The sequence below is a fragment of the Polypterus senegalus genome, chromosome 12 (genome assembly GCF_016835505.1).
Source record: "Polypterus senegalus isolate Bchr_013 chromosome 12, ASM1683550v1, whole genome shotgun sequence".
NCBI lineage: Eukaryota > Metazoa > Chordata > Cladistia > Polypteriformes > Polypteridae > Polypterus > Polypterus senegalus.
In genome coordinates, this window is record NC_053165.1 from 164,791,344 (window position 1) to 164,808,481 (window position 17,138).

The window sequence follows — 17,138 nt, forward strand, 5'->3', positions numbered from 1 at the left end:
GGGCGCAGCGTTTGATCTGCTCTCTCCTTCATGACCCTTTCTTTCTTTCTTTCTTTCTTTCTTTCTTTCTTTCTTTCTTTCTTTCTTTCTTCTCGGCCTCTGCTCCTCCATCTTTCCCGTCTCCCTCATCTTTATTAAGCCGTGTCTTTTCGCATGACCTCTGGGGGTCAGAGCACAGGGCTACAGGCCTTGCTTAAGAGCCCACCAGAGTCGGATCCCTCCTGGCAGTAATGGGATTTGAACCAGCAGAGAGTCAGCACCCTGTTAAGTCGACTCTGACATGACAAACGGTGTCCTCCTGATTTACAAATGTCCACTGTTCCTTTAATCCAGACGCCGCCTCTCGTATTTTTACACTTCATTTAAATCACTAAAGGAATCACAGAGAGAGATAAAACACAACTGGCTAGAAGCCACAGCCGTCTCTGGCAGCACACAACAGCCATTCAGAGCGCTCAGGAAGTGACTTGTCTGCTTTCACACAAACAGAGAAGCAAAGGCGTCAGTTGGCTCACATTAAACTGCGACGGCTCCTTCGCTTTTCTGCCATTAAAATGAGAAGCTGATGAACAGCGGACCACCCGCCCAGCATCAAGGTAAAGTCCAATGGACGCCGTCCTCCTTCCTCTTATGTCTCTCTTACTCTACAGTGAATTCTGATCGGTGAACGTGTTGCCTCTTTACTGGCCGCCGTCGTGCTGCTGTTTCCTGCTGGACGCGGCTGCTCGTTTGTCCTGCCGTTCTGAGGTTCAACACAAATTACCAAGAGATGTGAGATGATGAAGATCTACCTGAGCTGTCCTTCAAAGGGTCTTCCCCCGAATTTACAAAGTCAGCTTGTTATGTGTGGGCCGTGGTGTCTCGGTGGTCTCTATTTGTGTCGTATCTCTGTGGAGTTCAAAGCACAGGAGCCTCAGCACAAGAAACCAAAAGGACGGGAAGTCCAAATCGCGGGTTTCTGTGGTCAGGAGTTATTTCAGCTTAACTAAAAGATCGAAAGGTTAATGAAGATTATTCATGATTAAAGTAAATAAACTTTAACTTGCTGTACGTTAAGGCAGAGATGAAGATGAATAGAAAATGAGACTTTAGATCAGACAGGGGTGTCCAGCTCCAGTCCTGGTGGGCCGCAGTGGCTGCAGGTTTTCATTCGGACCCTTTTCCTAATTTTTAAGGATTCAGTCCCCTCCGTTGATTCTTTAAATGGCAGCCAAACAGAACTGAGACATGAAATGAGCTGACAGACCACCAGCTAAACTGGGGCTCCAAACTCCTGCCAGTTTCATAATGACAAGCCGATTCTTGCTGTTAATTTAACTCGCTATTTAATTCCGTGACGTGTTGCTGCTCTCATTTCCAAAAGTGTTGATTTTCTGGTTTTTGTAAGAAGGCTGAAAAAATATTATGATGACCTCGGAGATCAACCTTACTGCGACCTTCACGTCCCTTCATTTTCAGCTATTGTGTGACGGACACAGGTGAGCTGGTCAGATGATCTACCTGGCCGTGGTGACAGATTGACTTGCTGTGTTCATCTTCATAATCTAAATGAATCAAAATGCAGACTGGAAAACATAAGTCCACCACTCCATGTGTCAGCACTTCCCATCCATCCAATTAGAACCAGGTGTTCCAGATGAGGTGGGCCTGACTGTATTGTCCGAAGAGCAGATATCGAGGGTCTGGTGTTCTCTTTGCTATTGGGGTCTGTGTTGTCATCGTGCCAAGATCAAAAGGACTCTCCAAGGCCCTCATTAAGAAACCTTCTGCTTGGGCTTGTTGGTTTCTTGGGGGTCTCATCAGGTTTTCCTACATGATTTCCTTTCATTTTGCTGCACCTGCTTTCCCTTCACAAGTCTACCAGGACCTTCAGCAGAGGAGCATCTCCACAGTCAAATGGCAGGCCAAAAGCTGGCATGGAGTCCTGGCTACTTAAAGAGGGCTCAGGGTTAAGATGGCCGTCCGGGCTGGGAGTAGAGACTGTGACCTGAGGACCTTTATGGAGGAGATGACTGCTAGCTGTGAGCCTCAGGTGGACTTTACAGGCCGCTTGCTGCTGCGGTGTCAGAAAGTCAAGAACTGAAGGCTTTAGCAATGACTCACTAGCAGACGGGGGGACATGGCAGGGGTCTTGGTGGATATGAGAATAGGAAGACTGCTGCACCGTCTGACGGGAGGGCAAAATCCTCTTTGTGTGGGCCACCTAGGAGAGCAGGACATAGTTTGTATTTGTCAGTTTTGCTTGATACTTTCTAAAGCTTTCATTGTTCATCCATACATTTTGTATATTTTTCCTTTTAATTCTAATTAACCTGCCATTTTATTATTTGTATCTCTTTTCCCTTTTCTTCAGGATTAAGTGGTCAACAGGATGTGCTCCATTTTATTGTGTTAATACATTTTTAGGTGCAGTATAAATGATGTCCACTGAAAATACAAAAAGCTCATTTGTCTCCTCTTCCTGTTCCCATGAGGCTTTGACGACACAGAAGCTCTGAAGCGCCCACTATCTGTGCAACGGAAAAATGCCTGAACTAGCAAGAGTGGGACCTCTCATTTTATGGCTTCTTCAAGGTCAGACCTTCATTTTAAATTTTGACATCTACATCAACAAGTATTTCAGCTGATAATGTTATGAATAAAAAGTTCAAGAAATGTAGAAGGAGATGGACCCTGTGACATGGAACAGGGCTCCATCATGGAATGATTTACTGGGAAGTGAGACTTCCGTTCAGTTTTTAAAGCTGCTTTTACTTGGTAGGGGGGCACCCTGGACAAGATGCCAGTCCTCACAGGGCACCCTCACACACACATGCACACTCTGTTAGTCACATCAGGCCAGTTTAGAGTCAGCAGTTGATAGAGAAATAGGACTTTGACTAGAGGAGCACAGGGAAAGCAAGAAAAGTGGGGACTGGGCGGCCTCGTGGTCTGGAATCCCTACAGATTTTATTTTTTCTCCAGCCGTCTGGAGTTTTTGTTTTTCTGTCCCCTGGCCATTGAACCTTACTCTTATTCGATGTTAATGTTGATTTATTTTGTTTTATAATTGTGTCTTTCATTTTTCTATTCTTTAATATGTAAAGCACTTTGAGCTACTGTTTGTATGAAAATGTGCTATAGAAATAAATGTTGTTGTTGTTGTTGTTGAAAAGTGAATGGGAGACACGACAAGTGGGAACCAAAGGGAGTAAGATAAAGCACACAAGTGCAGAGCCGTTTATTTTTATGGTCCCATGTGTCTAATTTCAGAACACAATCTGACGTCTGCCTCGCTGTGTACGCTTGAATCCCTTTAATTGTCTTATTTAAAAAACAAAGCGCTGATGACTCTAAATAGTGACGTCTAGTGATTGTGTGGGCCTTTGATAGATAGATAGATAGATAGACAGATAGATAGATAGATAGATAGATAGATAGATAGATAGATAGATAGATAGATAGATAGATAGATAGATAGATAGATAGATAGATAGATAGATAGATAGATAGATAGATAGATAGATAGATAGATAGATAGATAGATAGATACTTTATTAATCCCAAGGGGAAATTCACATAATCCAGCAGCAGTATACTGATACAAAGAAACAATATGAAATTAAATAGTAATAAAAATGAAAAGAATTAAAATAAAAAAGCAGACAATAACTTTAAGTAATGTTAGCATTTACTCCCCCGGGTGGAATTGAAGAGTCGCATAGTGTGGGGTCTCCTCAGTCTGTCACTGAAGCTGCTCCTCTGTCTGGAGATGATCCTGTTAAGTGGATGCAGTGGGTTCTTCATGATTGACAGGAGTTTGCTCAGTGCCCGTCGCTCTGCCACAGATGTTAAACTGTCCAACTTTAATCCTACAATGGAGCCTGCCTTCTTAACAAGTTTGTCCAGGCGTGAGGCGTCTTTCATCTTTACGCTGCCACCCCAGCACACCACTGCGTAGAAGAGGGCACTCGCCACAACCGTCTGGTAGAACATCTGCAGCATCTTACTGCAGATGTTGAAGGATGCCAACCTTCTCAGAAAGTATAGTCGGCTCTGACCTTTCTTACATAGAGCATCAGTATTGGTAGTCCAGTCCAATTTGTCATCCAGCTGCACTCCCAGATATTTAAAGGTCTGCACCCTCTGCACAGTCACCTCTGATGATCACAAGGTCCATGAGGGGCCTGGGCCTCCTAAAATCCACCACCAGCTCCTTGGTCTTGCTGGTGTTAAGATGTAAGTGGTTTGAGTTGCACCATTTAACAAAGTCTTTGATTAGCTTCCTATATTCAACACACAAAGTCATTTCTGTCCTCTTTATGTCCACACCAGTGGTGACCTGCACTCAGAATGAATCGCCATCAGCAATGACAGCAGCTCTTCTCATGCACACTGACAGCCACCATCCGTTGATGTCTAAACCGAGGGGCTCATCAAAAGCCCCCTGTCACTTGAATTCTTGACAGTCGAGCCAATGAGCAGCAGTTGGCTGCACTTTCATTTTATTTTACTGTGAGCCACAGGCCTCAAACTTAACTGCATAAGACCAGATAGGACGCTTGAAGGTATGGAATAAACTCACCTTGTCCTTTTGATTTATAAAGGAAGTGACGGAGGTGACACTGCAGCTGGGGCCACTTGTCACTTCTGATGATAAACTGTAGTTTAAAACTAAAAGCCACCAGCTATCAATTCATTTGTTCCTCTGTGTGTGTGTGAGGGTGTCGGCCACTAGGGGGCAGTAAGCTCCCCAGTCAGTACAAAGACTCGTGTCCACCCCTGATGGTCAGTCTGAGTGCCACTGGGGTTCCGGGAAGTCACTGACCCTCCATCCATTTGCTGTTGCTTTCAGGTCAGGGTTGTTATCAGCAGACGTGGGGCTGACAGACGTGACCATTGAAGGACAAAGTGGCAGAAGGTCACTGCAGAGTCACCTGGGGCCTCATTTATAAAGTGTACGTGTGCACAAAAGGAGGCTCAAATGTACATGTGGAACTCTGCAGGCAATCGTCAGATTTATAAAAGAAGACTTGACATGATGTGAACGCTTCCATCCATTGACAGAAACTCCGACCCACGCGTATGCAACATTTTGGAGAAAGTGGGAGATGACAACACTGTCAGGCATGACGACTCATGCATATAATAATGTGCATCTCCAAGTATTTATTAGAAGGTGTGGTGATTTGACAAACATATGGCACCTCCAAGTGATGGCTATAATTTAGTTCTCTTTTCAGAGGGCCAATGCTGCGTATTTGCTCTGCTCTGTCATTTCTTTGTCAGTTTATATCATCTGCCTGTTGTCACTTCTCATTGAACTGGCTAACAGGTCAGGAATATCTCAGCCAAGTGTTGCTCCGTTATGCCAGCTGTGCAGGAAGCTGTTAACTGACTGGCAAGATGCTACATTCAGTTTTTCCATAAGGTGTGGGTGAAGACTCATAAAGCATAAGAGGTTTTTGCCAACATAAAGACGTAATCTGCAGCCACGCCTGGTTCTCCTAACATAATCGGAGCCATCGACTGCACTCATATTGCAATTGGGGCACCCAGCGAGAATGAAGCTGCTTTTGTTAACTGTGACATTCCATTAATGCACAAGCTGATGAGAATGGCAAACATGGCGTCTCCGTGACCTCAGCAAACCCGTGGTTCATTTCTTTTGGAGGTAAAGTGGCTCTGGCAGATGTGACATGCATGGCTGGTCTGGTCACTGGCTGAGCCCTCAGTGTTAGCCGATAAAGCGTCACTACACATGCCAGGTGTTAGTGGCCACCTGCTCAGGTGCTGGGACCCCCAGAGTGCAGAGGAGAGGCGTTTGAATGCAGCACATGATCTTGTGCACTCTGGAGTGGAGCACAGCCAGAGGGTCTTCAATGCAGGTGGCGGGGTCTCAATGTGCCAGGAGAGCGCTGCTCTATCAGCCAATGAGCTTCCACAGCTTTGAGGCGGCATACATTTGGGGCCGATTAGCAATGAGGCACATTCACAGAAACACGCTTACATTCGTTCGATCGTCTCAAAATGTGCACACACCATATTTTTATTTTAGCGCATTAATTTTCCTTTTATTTGGCACGGGCATATTTTTATTGTCAAATTCATGCAATGTTTTATAAACGGTGATTAGCTGGATGGAAGTCTGTGCTGCAGTGTACAAGTGAGCTCAACACAAACAGAACATGAGAGAGACCAGTAAGGTAGAGACCTCCTAACTGGGAGCTGACCCACCGCCAGGTGACAGCAAAGCCAGCTGTTCTACTGCCATTTACGGATGGCATGAAAAGAAAAGTTGATCTGAATGGAAAAAAAAAACTAAAGAAATCTTAGAAGTTCAAATCGGCTGAGCTGATCTGATCTCCCGAGTGTCGTCAGTCCGCTTGTACCTTCCTGATCGTCACTGAAACCACAAGTGAAGTGAAAGAGAAACGAGAGGAGTGAAGAATCGCACCCTCCTTGACTTCTTAAGTCTGTCTGACGTTTCTGGATATTTTTTGTCTTTTTTGAGTTTGGTTTGGGGTGGACAGGCCTGATGGTGGATGTCAGGCTTTGGACTTCATTTTTGTAATCTGCTGACAGCTTGTGCTCCCATTTTTCAGGTGCACTTTGTAAAGACTCCTGGATTTCACTGCCCAAGAATATGGAGGCTCTGGACGGCTCCTGTGTGGTCATTCCCTGCACATTTGGACCTACCAAAGCACTTGGGAGAGATCAGATTGGAGTGTGGAGAAGTAATGATCCATGGAAAGGAAACGAGGTGTTCAGAAAAGGCACAACACATGGCGTCTGGGCAAATGTCAGAGTGACGATCGGTGATGTAAGAGCGGGAAACTGCAGCACACGACTGGACAGAGTCGGACCTCAACAAGGAGGGACGTATTACTTTAGGACTGAAGGACAATACAGCTATACATTTGGACACAACGCTCTTAATATTACAGTTCAAGGTAAGACTGAGGTTTGTCATTACCTGCCCTTTCAGTCCTAATGATGACAGCACCTGAACAGCTCACTGACATGTCTACTAATGTCACATGTCACTCATTTCTCAGCTCTCCACACTCGTCTTCATTCATTTACAGTTTGCTCCATTGTTTTTTCAGATAAGCCACTGATCACTCCATTTGTCCCAGTAAAGGAGGGCACAGTCACCTATCTGTCCTGCTCTGCTCCATCTTCATGTCCCAGAGACCCCCCAGTCCTGGCTTGGAGTGACACACTGAAAGGGGCAAAAATGGAGACGTCCAAGGAGGAAAGCAGAATCCAAGTGGTCCTGCGCTTCAATGCTTCCCACGTCCACCACAACAAGACGGTCACCTGCAGGGCGAGCAGACGAAGACAACGCTGGACCAACACGGTCACTCTGAACGTCACTTGTAAGTCACTCTTCATGTGAAACTCTCTTGTTGTCAGACATGATGATAGTGGAGGACACTTAAAGTCGACAGGAGTTTCTTGGCAAAGTGGGTGCCATACTACCAGAACAACCCCAGTGCAGCTCTGGCGGCTCAGCATAACGTCTACACGTGGCAGAAGACGAGTCCGCTGGTTTGTATTTTCATCTTCTTCGTTTTTCACTGGAACACCAGATGACAAGCAGACAGAGTTCTATGTCCAAATGTGTTTCATTTATTACAATTACAGTATAATAACATTTGAAAAATCAATCTGTCATTTATTTTATTTGTAAAGTCCCTTTTAACAATTTGTTTAGCAAATCTTTAAAACAAATAACATATTAGAACGTGCACTTCACTTTATTACCTCATTGAACAATTTGATTTATCTTTCAGATTCTCCAAGACGCACATCGATATCTGGCCATCGTGTTCACAACGTCACAGAAGGGGACGCCGTGACGCTAAGCTGCACCTCCAATGCAAACCCTCCCAGCAGTTACACCTGGTATCATGTTACCGGGTCATCGGTCACCCAAAGAGGATCTGGGCAGAGTCTGCCACTCCACAACGTGACCCTCAGTGACGGCGGGCTCTACTACTGTGAGGCGAGGAACAAACACGGAGGGGAGAACTCGACCGCGGTGACCATCGATGTGCAGCGTGAGTAACGCCGACCAACTGAACATCGATAACAGCTCAGTATTCAGAATTATATTATAAAATATCCAAGAAGTGGCGATGCCAGTCAGACGTGCAGCGGGTTTGAGTTCACAGCTCAGACCAACTCCATGATAGGGTAGAAAAATGATGTCAATTTGATCAATTTCAATTTTGTTACAGCTCTAAATCAGACCTGGGTGTGACGCTGATCTCCATCCAGCCCTGCATGTAGACCCTCTGACCGGCAGGGAAAAACCTGGGGGTTAGTGGCAGAACTGGCACTCCAGCCACCATACAAAACCTCCCAGTGGTCCATTTCATCTGAACTGGCGTTGTGCTGAGGTGTCACCCGTCACATGGCTGCCTTTGGGTCCTAATCTGGGATCCTGAGGTGGTTTGTCATGTGGTGGGTGCGGCAATGCGCTGTATCAGTGCCCGCTCCTAACCTCTCTCTCTCTAAATCAGAAAGACCCCTTCAGAAATAATGTTACCAGTTTTGCTCTTTAGAACTCTGCTGAGACATCGTTGTCTTCTACTTTGGAGCTCTGATCTCATAAGAACACAGGAAAGTAAGAAATTAGACAAATGAGAGGATTGGCATCCCATCCAGGATTTGTTCCTGCCTTGCACCCTGTGCAGGCTGGGATGGGCTCCAAGTGACCCTGGTCTGGATTAAGTGGAAAGAAAATTACATGACGTGAAGTGATGTGACATAACGTGATGTGACATGAAATGACATGACGTGATGTGACGTGACATGACACGGCGTGACGTGATGTGAAGTGGCGTGATGTGACATGATGTGACATTCGGCCCTCGTGCTACTCGTTTGTTTAGCTAATAGCTCAGCTGTCCCAGTACCTCATGCAGATCCTTCTTAAAATTTTAAATTTGAGTATTCAAATCGGAACATTTGGCTAATTTTACAGGACATCTGCAGATTTATTTGTTGTACTGTGGAAATCCAAATTGACACGGATCATTTCAAGGAAATTACCGCATTACCAACACCGAGTGTGGAGAGCTCCGCTTTAACACTAGAATTACCAAAGCCTATGTAATCCCTGCCCACCTTAAATTCCTTCGCACCTCTCCATCAGCGTCTTTTGTCTTGTAAATATGTCGATGAGCACAAGTAGCAAGCAGCCTGCTATCCCATCCCTTCCCACCGCCCACCGCTGCAGTTCAATTCACAAAGAAGGTTCTCAGTGCTCAGTGTTTCTCCTGGAGTTTTAGAGGGGAAATAAGAGATCGTCATTTGGAATACAATGCATTTCATGTGAGCTCCGTGTCTGCAACAATCTACGTAAACGCATCGTTAAGACGTCTGAAGAGGCGTTCCATTCCATTTTTTATTTTTCGGATTTTGTGAATAAAGATATAGGCAGACAAACCTGCCGATACATTTCCAAGATTTTCAGGCCGTCGGCTGAAGGAAGGAATCGGCTGTTAGTTCAGATTCTTGGACGGCTGCTGGTTTTGTTGTAAGGTTAGCAGCTATGCCATTAGAGGACGTTATTGTCAAATACTCATCTCTTTAGCTCTGGGTTTCTTATTTATTGGGTTGTGTTGAGCTGTAGATGAGTGTTGTTTAATGCTGAAGTGAATACACTCATATAGCGCCTTGCCTGATCCTTCTTTCTAGTGTCGACCCCTCCAGTGGCTCCGCTCCCCCAGGTTCATCCTCTGACCCTCGTCCTGGTGTCCGTTCTTTGTCTGCTGCTCCTCCTCCTCTTGCTTTGGTGCTCCATCAGGTAAGTTTGTCCCGCTTTCGTCTTCCTACTAATCGTGTCATGAAAACGTGTCATTGGTGCACCGCTGCCAGCCCTAAATAACGCTAATTACTTGTTAGATGTGCGCCTTCATTCTCAGCTCCTGGAGGACAGCTTCACTCCGACTTCCTGCCAGCAGCATTTTAAAATATCACCAGAGGCTCGGCTCCAGGGACATTTTGGTTTCCTGTCCACTATCTGGAGTGGCTTTTTAAAGCAGGGTGGCCTCCAGCCTGAAGCATTCAGCTGCAGCACATTCCTGACACTCCATAGGCCGTACAAACACGGAGAGCTCTATGTGGCAAGGCGCTATATAAGTCACGTCACAGTCTGTCCCAACAAATGTGAGGTAACTTCGCCACCCAGGACAGACGTGACATTGGTGGCATTTGTGTGCATGCTGTCACTTTTATGATTCATGTTCAGCTTCACGGTGACTTTACAGATATTTTTCCTGATTCATTAGACTGTTCATTTCCTGGGTATGTTTAATAAATGTAACAGAGACTTGAAAACATTTTTTTTCTTTTTCTTTTAATTCTCTTAAATAGGAACATAAAGATAAACAAGAGAGCCCACCACACAGCGGGCAGGCCTTACAGAAGCCATCAGGTATGGGCGCTTTATAAGAACCGTCTGTCCGTCATTAGAGACAACGACTGCAAGAGCAATGTGGGCTTTGCTGGCCTTGAAATCCAAGAAAGTGCAGGCAGTGAGCTTAACAAGCATCATTAATTAATGGGAGAAATGATTAAGAAATAAAGATGACAAGGACGGGCGCATTAGTGAGACGTCAGCATGGGTGTAGGTGAGGAGGCCGGCGCGTCTCACTAATATGGTGGAGCTGAATGAAGAAGAGGGGCAGATGATGGGACTGAACTGGATTTACAGAAAGCCTTTGAAAAGACCTCAGGGGGACCTCAAGGGTCAAAGGGCAATGCTGAGGGGAGCTTTATGTGAATGAGGGGATGTTAAAGGTGCCATCCAGCAGGGGTCCGTGTTGAGCCGCTGCCTTGCTTAATACTCATATTTGGACGAGAAGAGAATCGATGAGCTGCTCAGTTTGTAGAGGAGGAATGGCTGATAATCGTGATAATCGAATTACAAAGTGACCCGGTCAGCATGCAGGCGAGGGGGGCAGACGATGATATTTAATCGACGTTACTGTAAACTGATACAAATGAAAACACCCAAAGGGAGGTCTGAAGTTTAAATGTCCCCCTTAGCAGAAGGATGTGAGGTGTCAAGTGGAGTTTTTCTCAACCATTCGGCTCTTCCATGTTAGTTTAGTGATTCAAGAGCGACCCTCAGACCACCACATTTAGTGATTCAAGTGTGATCATCAGCCCACCGCCACCCACTGCCATTATAAACAAAACCAACTCAAGACTCAGCGGTGACAAACCAGTGACCCACCTTTTTGTCTCGACCCACTGGTTGATAAACACTGTCACAGTGGGCGAGTCACAGACAACATCAAGATGGAGGACCGAAGTCATGAAGAAGTCTGACAAGACATGTTAGATGATATAGCGCCCTGATGTGTAGGGGACAAGTCAAGGAGGTCCTGCATCAGTGATATAACACACTCCTGAGGGCTGCTGTGTGTCGTTTGGGTCTCCATATTGCTGTGTTTCAGCCGGGGTCCTCCATTGTTTAACGTCTTCTTTGTTCAGTGCGATTCTTTTATTTGTGTTAATACTGTGAATGATCTCAGAGATTTGACACCACGTGTGTGTTTTATTTGTGTATAAGCTGCCTGTTATAAGCCTTGTGTTTAGTGGGTGGGCACTCAAGAAGCGGGGACCACCTGCCAATCCCAGCCAGGATCGGCCTTCCATCCTGCATATCAGGGCGTCCTCCCACAGCCCCTGGTGGTTCATTTCATAATCACTAAGGAGTTTACTTCTGTTTAGCTCTGCCTCAGTTTCTTGATGGCATTGGATATTTTGGACCATTTTGCTCTGCTTTTTGACTTTGTCTTTGGATTGTGCGCCAGGTCTCGCTCCTTTTAGATGGTCTTTACACGCAACTGCTTTTCGCATTGTGTGCTCTACGTGTATTTACAGAGCATTGTTGTGATAAAAAATCTTTTATTTTATGAAGGTTCTATGGGGTCTTTTTTGTGTCTAGCCGGGGTTTTTGATGGGAGTTCCCCCTCTAGTCACAACAGCAATAAAGTTAAGGAGTGCCAGAGAGAGTCCAGAGGAGAGCAACTGGGCCGATTTGGGGTATGAGTTATAAGTTGAGATTGAAGGAGTTGACTGTTTTTAATTAAATATTAAGAGGGGATATGACTGAAGGGTTTAAAATTAGGACAGGAATTAGTCCAGTGAATCCCAGTCGTTAAAGTGCATTCTGTAAGAAGAACACAGAGAGACGGTTGGAAACTTGTTATGGGCAGATTACGCACAAACATTAGCACGATGTTCTTCATACAGAGAACTATAGACATGTGGAGTAACAGCAAATGACCCCTTAGTGTAGAGGAGAGGGGGGCTTTAGGGACCTCCACATCTCAACCGTCTCAGTCAGTTTGGACAAACTATCTGAACAGGATGGACAAGCTTGTTAGGCTGAATGGCCAGTTCTTGGGACAATTTTTAAAGACCAAGTATGCAGTTCATGGACGATCCGAAGAACAATATAAAAAAGACCAACTGCTGTTCTGATGATTGGCTCCAGCAGACCCCCGTGACTCTGTGGTTAGGTTATAGCGGGTTGGATAATGGATGGAGGGATGTTCTGATGAGATCAAATTAGGAGGAATGGTTGGTGATAAAGAAAAGGCCAAATAAGTACAAAGAGACCTGGCCAGAATGCAGGCTTGGATGGTCTGATGGATGCCTTGGGTGCCTGCAGCTTTGACGTCCTCCATCTCCCGTGACATTGATAGTCATTTACTGAGGTGCTGGTAGGGAGTACTTGAGGGACATGTGACCAAGTGATGGCACTGTGGACTGGTGGGCACTGGCTGACTTCAGACAATGACAGTATGCCTGGAAAATGAGTAAAAGAGTAAACGTAGATGTGCCAGTATGGAGTACTGGGAAGTGTCAACCGGCTCCAAGCACTGAGTACAGGGGGTCCAGGCTGTTACTTGAACAAACATACGGGGACATAACTGGACACTTCATGCAAATTCACACACACATTTCACCACAAGAACCACAGACATCCAGAATAAGTGACCATGTGGGGTACCTTGGGGACCGATGAACTCATCTTGAATTGACTGAATGGCCTGCTCTCATCAAGACCCTTCTAAGGTCATCTCAATTGTTTAGAGCTGTAAATAAAATAGAAAGCAATGACGTTCATGTTGTAATGCCAGCCAGCATTTCAGACACAAGGCTCTTTTATTTTCTGTAATTCTCCGTTTTTCTGTATCACTTCACTAAGATCTTCTTTATTTTCAGACAGAACAAGAAAAGAACAAAAGAGGGGAAAGGCGTGAAGCCCAGTGTGCCAGCCCTGGAGGTGAAGATGTTTGTTACGCTGCAGTTGATTTTTCTAAAACGAAATCCAACAAGAAATCAGAGGAGGATTATGTGAATTCTAATGTCCTGAGGAACTGGACAAATGAAGTTGTGGTATACGCGAGTATTAAACACTAAAGAAGCTCAGCATTGCAGTTCATCTTCATAAGAACGCAGTTTGAAAAACACGTAATGAACGGACCACGACGGAGGCAGCCACATAAGAAAGAGCAGAGCAGAGTTGTGTATCACCCAGATCTGGACATCATTAGGTGGGTCTGATTTAACAAGTGGCCACCTGATTGGCTAGAACATCACCTCATAGGCCTGAAAGTCACCACCTGACCTTTGTCACCACCCACTTAGCTCAATGTCTCCAGTTATGGTTGCTCCCTTACGTTCAGATTAAGTCCATCGTGCATCAGTTGTTCCACGGTGGATCATCCAGCACTTGACCTTTGAAAATTAACAGTCCTGGAAACGCACATTGAATTTACAAGGCACCACAATACCATCAGAGCCCTGAAAAGTCCATTATAAAGAAGGAGAATCTGTGAGGAAGGGGGCTTCCTCCATTGGGCAGTCTGAGCAAGAAGACCCGTAGCCACTAAAATGTGTACGTCAGTCCTAGAGAAGGTGAAACTGCGTCTGTGACAATCGGGGTGTTTAACGAGTGCAGCTGAACAAAAGCAGTGGACCAAAGTAAGACAATATGAAGAGTGGAGAACGACATTTAAAGTCAATGAAATGACATCTGATGAGTCCTGGCCATTTAGGACTCAGTCCTGAGCACTGTAACAACACGGCCCCCATAAGAGCACAACTCCCACCCAGAAGACCATCACCCTTCTGGGTGTCCGGGCCTGGAACAGTTGTGACGATGTCAGGAAAAAAATGGACGTTGCTACCAGTCTCGTCTTTTTGAACATTGGAAACGTATTTTTGTACATTTTGAGTTTATTCAATTTGATTTTTTTTTTATCAGTAGAATGACATTTCAATGCCATCTTAGGACGGCCATTTTCTGCTCACTCTTCATGACTGGTTTGCAGTTACTATGCAGGAGTCATGTGACAAATGATGTCATCAGGGCCCGCCCATTTCAGATGGTGTCGATGCACAGCTTCTGCTGTTCTACCTTTAGGGCCGATTTGCTGTAAGTTGACACTCTCATGTCATCTCGTTCACCATTCCATGTGTTCAGATTAAACCTGAAGGACGAAGCTTGCTGGAGGAGCAGAGGAGGCAGAGAGGGACAGAGACGATGACAGACCTGCAGAGAAACAAGGCCATTGCTGTGTGCTGCTGATTGTGGCTGTGGTTGAGTTGTGGGAAGCGATTCAGAGGAAGAGTCTCCCATGAATTCATCTAATCTCTAGTTTATCAAGCCTTGTGTTCAATCCTCTGTGTGTGTGTGTGTGTGTCAGGAGTTGGAGGAGCTGGAGCACCCCCTGGTGGCCACACCTCGAAGAGCAACTCTGTCATGTCCCAGGGAGCCACTTGAGGGACCCGCCAAAAGAAGCTCTCCTTGCTTGACCCGCATTATAAAAGGTGTCACCTCACATACCTCACCTCCATGTGTGGAGTCAGAGTCGGGAGTCGGAGGGCTCAATAGAGCCCACCCTGTGAGCTTTGAAGAGTGAAGTATTTCATGTTGTGTGTTGTGTTAGGGATAAATACATGAAAATGAAATAATTCAACAAATGCAATACATGCAGTATAATAAGTGACACCGTTAATTATTTATGCTCACACATTTTCTTATTGTTAATTCATCACGTTTCACAGTACACAAGTCCTCGAGGTTTCTACTTCAGCTCCATGTCTCAGATGTTTGTCTCAGATTCCCATAACTCTTTGTGTAATTTCCGCTGGAGTCCACGAGTGTGTCACCCACTGTTAACTCTGCTTTATCAAAGCCTTTGAGAATTCTGAAGACTGGAATGAGGTCCCCATGAAGCCTCCTGATCTCGAGGCTAAACATAAGGACGCAAAAATGAACAAACACCGTCAAGCTCTAGTAGCTGAGCTCTCTCAATATCTCATCCAGAATGCACTCCATTGAAGACACACGACTTCGCTATCCACCTGACGGCTTCCTAAGCTTTCTGCCCCACAATAACCAGCTGTGGTTCTGTTTCAGTGAATCCTTTATCTTGCTGTGTTTCTGCGCATTTCTGTCTGATTTCTTCTTATTTGTTGGTAATTTTGTACCTTCTTGCTAATCACTCCAAGCTACTTTATGTAAATTGTGTCGCGGATGCCAGGGGCGACGACCCGGCCGGGACGCCTTGGAGGACCGGAAGTGGGCGTGTGCCCATCTGGGATCCCGTGGGGGCCGCCTTCCTGGTTGCTTTGAGGGCCACGGGTTCAGGGCATGGAAGCCTCACCCTGTAGGGGCCCGTGGTCACCGCCAGGAGGCGCCCCAATGCCTTGGGGTCTTGTGACCTCAGCACTTCCGCCACACCAGGAAGTGCTGGGGGGAAGATTTAGAAGGGCACCCGGAGAGCTGCAGGGGACCACCTGGGGCTCATCCGGGAGCGTATAAAAGGGGCCGTCTCCCTTCATTAGAGGCTGGAGTCGGGTGGAAGAAGGACGAGGCAAGAGAGGAGAGTGCAGGCGGCCCGAGCAGAAGGCATTTGTGGCCAGGACTGTGTGTTGGGGTTTGTGCACTTATTTGAACTGGGTCTGAGTGACCATTTAATTGTAAATATTGTACATAATAAACGTGTGATGGTGAGTAACAACATGTCCGCCTGTCTGTGTCCGGGTCGGCTCCACAATTGATATTTTGGGATAAACACACCTGCTAAATAATAATTGTAACGATAATAGTGATTGTCAGGGATGGAAACTCCAGCTTATAGGCAATCAAGAGGAAGGCTTGGAGTGGCTGGACAGAAAACTGCCACCCCCTAGTGACCCTAGAAAGACTAAGTGACACCAGTGGGCATGTGGACCTGATTTAGGAGGACTGAAAGGTGCAGACTGCTGTTTAATATCTTGGTGAACTTTTACAGAACAAAACCAACAGGTGGCGCTGTTGTCTCAATGAAAATAATTTCTGTTTTGAGTTGAAGAAATCCGAATGATACCACATTTGAAGAACAGAAAGCTATTAAATATAAAATGAAACAGAGCTCTGGTCCAATAAGAACCTTATACAGAAGTGGAAACTCCAAGACGGCATCATTCTGGTAAAGCCCTCCCTGGTGCTGATGGGAGATCTGACCGCTTGACATGTGTAATGATAATCCAATGCATGGGCACCACCAGACAAAGAGCCTAAAAGTGGACTGTAAAGTTTACCAGATGAACTTGTTAGTCGACACCTTTAAACGTTTTGTTCCAAACTTTCCAGTCTGACAAAGACGAGTTACACACACACACAAACACACACACTGCTCCAGAACAAGACTCGGCTCCTGAAGTGCTTGAATTACTACCTGGAGTACCCGCACCTCTACTCACTGGCACGCTCTGCCCGCAGCACTCTAAGAGGCTCTTCAATCGACAGAAATTGAATTGCGGCCCTCAAAGTTGCACGCGGCCCGCTCTCTCATTGAATGCTAGTGTAGCACCATTAACAAAATACTGCTGGTAATTTCACAGGAATTACAGACAAATGCAATGCCGATGATATTAAACACACGCTAAAAGATGTTAGCGTCAAAAGCAAGTGAAGGAAGGTTCATACAGTACAGACGCAGACAGCAGCAGACCCCATCATGGAGCTTCAGTTGATGGCACAATCGTACGTGTGTGGCACAGCACAGCACACGGCTTCTCTTCAAACACATCCATGTTTTGTTGTCGTCATCGATTCACACCCAGAAATGCGT

At 45.7% G+C, this 17,138-nt stretch overlaps 1 protein-coding gene across 3 annotated transcripts; it reads left to right on the forward strand.

The window, feature by feature from the left end:
• The first annotated feature begins 472 nt into the window (after positions 1 to 472).
• On the forward strand, positions 473 to 15,622 carry LOC120540140 (myelin-associated glycoprotein-like). 3 transcript variants are annotated; one of them, XM_039770645.1, is made up of 8 exons: positions 473 to 596; positions 2,354 to 2,574; positions 6,585 to 6,932; positions 7,089 to 7,361; positions 7,779 to 8,045; positions 9,691 to 9,799; positions 10,369 to 10,429; positions 13,237 to 15,622. In XM_039770645.1, the coding sequence occupies exons 2-8, from the start codon at positions 2,526 to 2,528 to the stop codon at positions 13,432 to 13,434; spliced, it is 1,305 nt and encodes a 434-aa protein (XP_039626579.1). In that variant the 5' UTR covers positions 473 to 596; positions 2,354 to 2,525; the 3' UTR covers positions 13,435 to 15,622. The 3 variants fall into 3 exon arrangements, with proteins under 3 accessions (XP_039626579.1, XP_039626580.1, XP_039626581.1); XM_039770646.1 differs by having other exon boundaries at positions 2,475 to 2,574; XM_039770647.1 differs by having other exon boundaries at positions 2,490 to 2,574.
• The last annotated feature ends 1,516 nt before the right edge of the window (positions 15,623 to 17,138 follow it).